General features: G+C 43.0%; 1 protein-coding gene across 2 annotated transcripts in view; it reads right to left on the bottom strand.

Moving 5' to 3' along the window:
• The window catches only part of hmgcra (3-hydroxy-3-methylglutaryl-CoA reductase a), a 9,953-nt gene extending 4,396 nt beyond the window's left edge, over positions 1–5,557 (bottom strand). For both annotated transcript variants that reach the window (XM_005733625.1, XM_005733626.1), the window contains exons 1-13: positions 5,375–5,557; positions 4,900–5,073; positions 4,710–4,821; positions 4,543–4,630; positions 4,375–4,459; positions 4,188–4,293; positions 3,556–3,662; positions 3,354–3,470; positions 3,114–3,274; positions 2,588–2,841; positions 2,353–2,513; positions 1,201–1,395; positions 123–281 (exon numbers count right to left, since the gene is read on the bottom strand). In XM_005733625.1, coding sequence (XP_005733682.1) covers positions 123–281; positions 1,201–1,395; positions 2,353–2,513; positions 2,588–2,841; positions 3,114–3,274; positions 3,354–3,470; positions 3,556–3,662; positions 4,188–4,293; positions 4,375–4,459; positions 4,543–4,630; positions 4,710–4,821; positions 4,900–5,061 — 1,707 coding nt within the window. In that variant the 5' untranslated portion in view covers positions 5,062–5,073; positions 5,375–5,557. The remainder of the gene's footprint in view (positions 1–122; positions 282–1,200; positions 1,396–2,352; positions 2,514–2,587; positions 2,842–3,113; positions 3,275–3,353; positions 3,471–3,555; positions 3,663–4,187; positions 4,294–4,374; positions 4,460–4,542; positions 4,631–4,709; positions 4,822–4,899; positions 5,074–5,374) is intronic.
• Positions 5,558–8,068: the final 2,511 nt, after the last annotated feature.

Below are 8,068 nucleotides of genomic sequence, written 5' to 3'. Positions count from 1 at the left end.
ACACACACACATATATGGTAAACATTAGCACATGGTTCACAGTGTTTTCATATACTGCCTTCATGCTGTAACTCGTCCTGCAGCACATGCAGAGTAGCAGTAACAACACATGCTACACTCACTGCGATTGCTCGACAGCCGCGGTTGGTGCTGGCTACCAAGCAGCCTTCTGTAGTTGCCATGGGAACTTGGAACTGTTTCCCATCCAGAAGTAGTGGTCCAGCCACACCCACAGGTACGGGCACATAGCCAATCACGTTCTCACAGCAGGTGCCAACAACCTGGGAAACAAGGGCTGTGTTCAAAATAACTTACTGACATTTTATTTTACATCTAAGAATTGATGTTTGTACCAAAATAGTTTCTCAGAAAATTAATAGTGTACTGGGAATCAGCACCACATCCCAGTAAATAAGGTGAGAGAAAAGAACGTGAGAACTTTATTAATCTCAGAGGAAATCATTTGGTCACAGGTGCTTCAGGACAGTAAGAACAGCAACTACAATAAGTAACACAGATACAGCAGAGCAGCTGCAATCATAAATGTCCCAACACATTACACACAGCTAACATATACAGTGGCTCACGCTGAGACGCCCCGCTCATTATACTGACTGTGTACTTTTCAGTGTGTACAGTTCTTGTAGTGTGCACGTGTGCTCCTCCTGTACGACGTGACATCATGTTGTCACCTGTGCGACTGTAAATACACCTGAGCTTTCCTCCCACTGCTCTGTGGGTCAGGCTGCAATGCTCTGTGTTCATTAATGTTGCAGTTATATTAATAATTATAAATGGTAATGATCAGTATAACTAGGCTCACATGGTCAGATGTTGCAGTTACAAGTGTTTGTTTTAATAAAGCTTCTGTTGAGTGTTTTAACCTTAAATGACCTTTGACCTTTTGTTTGATCTGTTTGGTGCCTGTTTTCTTTGTTTTACCCAGCGCTTGTCACTTCCTGTTTATCAAAATAAACTTTACTTTATAAACAGGACTTTGCTGTGATGTGTGTGAACAGTCATTACAGTTGTGTGGTGATAGCTTATAACAAAGAATGTGTAACAGGTGCAACACACTACTAAAGTCTTCCTCCTGTCCTTGCCCTGTGGTAAGGCCCTTTGCTTGAAATGTTGAGGTAAGTTTGGAGCAGTTCAGGCAGAAATCAGACGACAACAGAGGAGAACGTAGTTGTGTCTCACCTTCGAGTAGTCATAGTTTGTGTACGGTAAAGAGGAGAGCGCAGAGGAACAGGGAAGCTTGGTTGATAACATTTTTCTTCTGATGGCCACGCCTCGCTCTGCGGTCTCCATGATGGCTTCCAGTTTGTAGGCAGGGATGTGTTTAGAGCTGACCAGGAGCATCACCTCAGCATCACTCAGGAAACAAGGGCCCAGCTGCAACAACCAGACTCACGGTCAGTTATAGTCTGCGCAGACCAGTCGCTGGGATTTACTTTAAATACATGATAAGAAATAATACACAGTAAGATAATAAAATAATACACAGTAAGATAATAAAATAATACACAGTAAGATAAAATAACTAAAAGACAGAAATAATTCTGAAACGTTCATAAACATGTCATTTTCCCCCCACAACAAATAAACATTATGGGAAACAGGTCATAGCCAGTTCATTAAATGATGATGACTGTTGGCATTGACACCATACATGCTGCTTATATAAATATCTACACAGTCCTAACTCAGCAGTCAATGCTGTGGACTACATGCACGCTGTGGTCAAACATTCACTAATTCATTGAATTTCATGGTGATTTGGTTCAATGTTACTTTGTAAGCTGCACGTCGGCCACATGATTCCTGCATCATTGGCAGAGTTTATTTAAAGCAGCTGCTGTGTGTATGAGTACTTTTGACCCCGTGTTTGTACTTTTACCACACAAATTCAGAAAATTCAAACTTGTGAACCAAATTCTTGTTTTTGAAAATCTTTCCAGTTGGAAACACTTCCTGTTTGGGGGCCATTGTTTTCCCCTCTTCTCCACATTCACACCAAAGCCGCTGAGGCCGACACCCTCGACTACCTACCTGATGAGGTCAGTGACTTGATTCTATAGTCTGATTGAAACGAGCTCCTTTCATTACCAACAACATAACATGTTATGTCAGCATAAGTGCGTTCAAAGCAACATAACGACCCTGAAGTCCAGCACATATACAACTGATGCCTGAGCAGATATGTGTGGGAAAGTAATAGCATTCTTTAAAAGATCACAACTGATGGCAACAGTTTTAATATCGCATGATTCGAAACAAAGAAAATGACTAAACGTTTGTGGAACGAGTTTTTCGAAGACGGGCTTCAGCGATTTGCGTCTAACGGCTGACCTTAGGGTCGTTGAGGATGGCCACACAGTGGTTCAGGTCTCTGGGCTTTTGGGGGAGCGTGTTCTCCGTGCTCTCAGACTTGGATTCTTCTTCCCTCGTTACAAAGAAGCTCCTTGGATGATGATCGTTGTCGGCAGCAGACAGGGGCCGGATAACCTCGTCTAGGATAGCAAGGTTGAATTTGATAACAAAGCGCTAACAAGTCCGTCTGTTTTACCACTATCAGTAGACACACCTCTCTCCTCCTTATGGGCGGGTCCTGGAACAGCCATGGTGTGAGCGGGGGCGTGGCATCGTGACGTAACTAGATCCTCCCTGCAGCAGGGCTCGGATGGGGATGGAGGATTTAGGGTGTGTGTGGAAAGGGAGATGGGGTTCTTCAGTGACAGCGTGGATTCCATCTCAGCCTGTTCAAAGAAGATGTACTTGATAGCCAGCAGCAGGGCCAAGAGCAGACAGATCATTTGCTCTATGTCCATAGTTATCATCCTGTAAGGTAAGATGAAGAGGAACATGTTTCACTTCACAAAAGCACCACAACAGGAATGTCCAGGAAAACTCTGCAATTCCATTATGAACACAAACACAAAGCACAGGTGACCCTGACCACCCATCTCTTCACAGAACAGAGTTTTTGCCCTTTATGTCTCACACAGAAAGTCTCATATGTTCAGCAGCTCAACAGCATGTGCAATGCTCCATGGGGCAGTTATCACAAGTGTGCGAACGTTAAATTAAAACAACCTAAACTACTGCATCACCTCGTGAGGTAGAACTGCCAAAGAGGTTTATCCGGCTCAATTCTCCTGGGTGAGAAGTGGTCCAGCTCCATGCCGACCCCGAGCATGTCCACTGCAGAGTTTATGGACAATGGTTCAGCAATCCAGCGGCTGTGAGCATGAACCATGACCAGGCCGAGAGACTGAACGTGGAGCAGAGACAAACATTACACAATTCCTCAAATAAAGACAAAGACACTAAGTAACCCGTTAGAAGCTTACCATGATCATTTTGACCCTCTGTGTTACAGGATTGGGTTTGTTGTCCTCCTCCTCCATTGCTCTGGACAAATCGTTGAGCTGCCAGATAGGATGGCCCCCCTGACTCTCGCGGGACAGCTGAACGAACAAATAACAGGAACAATCAAAGAAACCCGCACAAACATCAACATGTCAGACACATGCAGGAACGCTGTGCCCTTACCTCCAGCAACAGGGAAACACATGCTGGGAAGAAAGTCATGAACACAAAGTAGTTGGCCAAGACAGACATGCATCCAAAGCAGCACATGATTTCCAACTGCCTTACACCTGCAAGACACCACACAGATATCTGCTCGACCACAAGTCACACCTCTACAGCATCATAATTACAGAAAGGCGTTATTCACTTTCTACAGCAACACTCAGTTTCTAAAGTCTGTCCACTATTACAACAGCAATGATAAATTCAGCGTAGTGGCCAGCTTGGTGACCTGTGGGGGAAGAAACCACACCAGGCACTAATGTGCAGTCAGACAACCTTTGATCTGATTACTAATGCAGTTATGTCCAAATGATTTGACATATAGAAGAAAACTTGTGATTAATAGTCAAACATGTGGGAAACTCAACTGGTGCTAAAGTGACCAGACATAAATACACGACAGCTTCCAGCAAGCTGTGAAAACAGATGATTCAAACAGTGCTTACTTCACAGCAACGTAAACGTGGCTTCAGGTTACATGTCAAACAGTATGTTTGTGTCTGACATCGGTTCATGGAAACTGTGGAAAACAAGCTCAGGAACCCACAAGCTAGTCTCTCCTAATGCGAACACCCAACAGGAGCACATACCTGACATGGTTCCCACTCCGATCACTAAGCATTCCACCAGAGCATCCAAAGTAAAGGCAGGTCCAAGTACCGCCATCCCATGAGCAATGTTATCCCTCACTTCATCCTGAAAACATATGAGTGACAAATCAGTTTCTCCGCTGCTGTTAGGATGTGGCAATAAAAACCAAAATATAATAGTGCATACCTGAGAACTGGAGCTCAAGGCAAACTTGGCGAGAGCGCATGCTTTGGAGAGGTCGATGAGAAGCAGAAAGAAGGGCAAAGCCTCACTGAAAGACAGGATCAAACTCTTTATCGCACGTTTCTGAAAGAGCTCCTGAAAAAAGGGCCTTTTTATCGAGTGTGTCCTTACTTGAGGCCAGTGAGCTCCTTATCAAGAAAGTGAATGACAACTGTGCTGAATACAAAGCTGGAGAAGATGGTGAAAAGGCCAGCGATGCCTACAGGAAACGCAGACGGAGTCAGGTCAAAAGGGAGAAACATCACCGGCATGTCCTACAAACACACGAGCACTGATACCTAAAATATATTTGGACCCCAGCTGTCTCAGGTTCTGGAACTGGAAGTAAATATAGACGATGGCGATACAACGCGTAATGGTGAGGATGATGACGTCACTGCTCAGAATCTCCTGCAATAATAAAAAACAATAGAATTAATAGAATAAAATCGCACCGCTTGTTATTATTGACACTGATCCTTTGCTCACCTCTGTTTTGGGGCAGTCGAAGTTCCAGCCACATATCTGGTCATTCCCAGTGAACATGTTCATGGACATCATGCAGACAGTGAGGGTGACAGTCCCCACAATCACCTCCCAGGGGTGAGAGGCCACCACGAGCCCGTGGGCACGGAACACGCGGGTCAGCATGCTGCAGCGGGGCTACAACATAACACATGTAAACCGAAGAGCTTCCCGAGGATGCCCGATGATAATCTGACAGTTTGAAACGGGATCGATGGGTTTGATTTCTACAGCGTCTGGTCAAAAGCGCTTAATACGTTAAGATAACAGCAGCAACCAGAAATGGTTACTGACAGGGTTCGGTTTTACACCACAGCTATTTTAAAGTGCTAAATAAGAAACTTTATTTATACGACTTCAATAAGTCAATTACTCATATAAAGCTGCAGGTTATTGTTATTTTGCTAGTAAGATGTCGTTGTGTGAGTGACTGACTCACCTGGTAAGAAGATGATTATGGAGGTCCGATTAACAGCCCGCCGTGCAGGAGATGTGAAGCTGCAGATTACACCGCGCTTCACCTCCCAGTGTCACCACACCGATGGAACCATGGCACGCTATGGTGTCATGCAGCACTTCCACCTATCAGCTCCGTCTGACGCTTCGCTAGCGTCGTTGCCCCGCCCCGTTTCCTAGGCGACAGTAGTACTAGGGCATGGCCAAAGCTAAAACGACTAATCTCGCCACACACACCAGGCTGTATGTAAAGATCACGGCATGTTAGTTAGCTGTAGAGTCCCCCTTTTATTTCTTTTAAATAATTAAAACAAAACCTGTCAAAATTTTAAACGAATATTCTCATTTTTGGCTCTTATTTTTCTTAAAAACAAAAATAAGGTTAAAGAAAAATCTGGTAATTCTTTGTTTTTACATTCATCGGGCCCCAATATGACCAAATATCAAAGAGAAATTAAAAATGCTGCTGTGGAAGAGTTCGGGTCTTAGGAGGTTAAATAACACATTCTATGTAGTACCAATATAGCGGCACCATTTCAATCCAACGGACCGGGGTTATGGAGCGACCCTAAATACAGGAGGGAGACATGAATGAACTTAGTCCGCTCATACCTGAAGTCTTCTTTGTTTCTTATTTTAAGCAAAAAAGTTGACGAAGCTCTAAAGCTTTTGACGCTCATATGTGTGTGTGTGTGTGTGTGTGTGTGTGTGTGTGTGTGTGTGTGTGTGTGTGTGTGTGTGTGTGTGTGTGTGTCAGATTACAAAAGAGCAAATTCACTCTTTCTTGCCACAAGAGCTAAATAGTAGAGTCAATATGAACTGGCAGCTACAGCGTTGTGTTAATGCGACTGGATTCAGTTTCCACTTCATGACATCAGTCTTCACAGTCGCTTCCACTTCAGCTGATTTTGGTTTGGTATTTCATTTTGCAGTATTTCATTAATCACTGTCCTGTTTACAGTTTTTGTCACTGCGCTGTATTGCTCTAAATGTAATGTATTTCATATATATAATCTAGTGTGTATGTTTGAATAGCACAACAGAACATAAAATGTGGGGTCCCTATTTTATCTGAAATTACAGTATAACTATATTTACCTACTAATACTAAGGTATTTACATTAAAAGAAGGGAATAGAGTTATTTTACCTTATCTAACATCCAGGTGTTTAACAGGAAAGGAGACACAAATTGTAAGGAGTTACTGAGTAAGTACTGCTTAGGTTTGTGCATCATATTCTCCTTTGTCCCACACGCCATCAGACTGTTTAACTCCTCTCTGGAGGGGAGAGGGAGGGGAAACAGGAGGACAAAGGAGGGGGGAACAACTAAGCTGTAGTGCCTCTTCACCTCACTGTGCAATACTTTTGTTAACAGTCAACGGTGCAATAGACCTCAATACTTGAAATGTGCAATTCACTTGTATTTTTATTTTTATTCCTATTTATTCTATTTATCCCCTTCGTATATTTTATTTATATATGTCTCTGTATTTATATATGTGTGTATATATATAATATTCTGTAACTCTGTAACTTCTGTCGGTGCTGTGCTTTTTGGAAACCGAATTTCCCAGAGGAGCCCACCTGAGGGATTAATAAAGTTTTATCTTATCTTATCTCTTATCTTATTCAATTGTCTTTTTATATGAAATATAAAAATGATACATTGATAGTTCTCATTATTATATCTGAGCCTGTTTTTATTCACCTTTAATGAAAAACAAAGAACATGAAACACTTCTTAACCGGAAAACGAGCTTTAACTACACAGTGCCAAACAAAACAATCCTTTTTCTAGAGTAACTGTAAATGCAGTAATCTTAATTACTGTGTAAGTCATTTTAAGTACTGGGAAGGACACACAGATTATACTGTAAGTAATTTTGTTGATTTATTTTAATTGTCAGTGAGCCCTTCATTTACGGGCTCAAAGGTAATTGGACAAATTAAATAAGTGAAGATAAAATGTTCATTTCCAATCCTTGGTTGAAAAGCCTTTGCTGGCAGTGACAGCGTGAAGTGTTGAGCTCATGGACATCGCCAGAGGCTGGTTTCCTCCTTTTTAATGCTCTGCTGGGCCTTTACTGCAGCGGCCTTCAGCTGCTGTTTGTTTGTGGGCCTTTCTTCCAAAGGTCAGTCTCAATGCTCAGCTGAGTTAAGATCAGGTGACTGAGCTGCCGAAACAAGAATTTTCCACCTCTCTGCTTTAATAAAGTCCTGGGTTTCTTTGGCTGTGTGTTTTCAGTCATTGTCCATCTGCATTATGAAACTCTGCAGTCTGACTGCATTTAGCTGGATGTGAGCAGACAGTCTGTCTCGGAACACCTCAGAGTCACTCGGCTGCTTCTGTCCTGTGTCACATCATCAATAAACACTAGTTTCACGATGACACCAATGTTCCCTCTAATGTTTCATGTGTGTGGACGAACACACAAACTCATTGAGTGGCCCCTTGGACTGTGGTCACGCCAGCATTGAATCCATCCAAGTCACATGGTTTATTAAAATAATCAAATTACAGCATTTACATGTATGTTAGACTGTGGCAGACCACCAGGTGGCTCCACTCACACCCAAGTTGAAGGGAAGTGCTGGAGTGGAGATTTTGGCGCTTACTGTATGTGAAGTACAGAGCAGTGGCGGAGCGTGGGGGGTGGCTTACTGGGCTTAAGCCC

The sequence above is a fragment of the Pundamilia nyererei genome, unplaced genomic scaffold (assembly GCF_000239375.1).
Source record: "Pundamilia nyererei isolate P.nyererei 1_Seehausen unplaced genomic scaffold, PunNye1.0 scaffold00053, whole genome shotgun sequence".
In the NCBI taxonomy this organism is placed as follows: domain Eukaryota; kingdom Metazoa; phylum Chordata; class Actinopteri; order Cichliformes; family Cichlidae; genus Pundamilia; species Pundamilia nyererei.
Note: the sequence above shows the minus strand (reverse complement) of the source record. Positions and strands in the feature narration are given on the sequence as shown.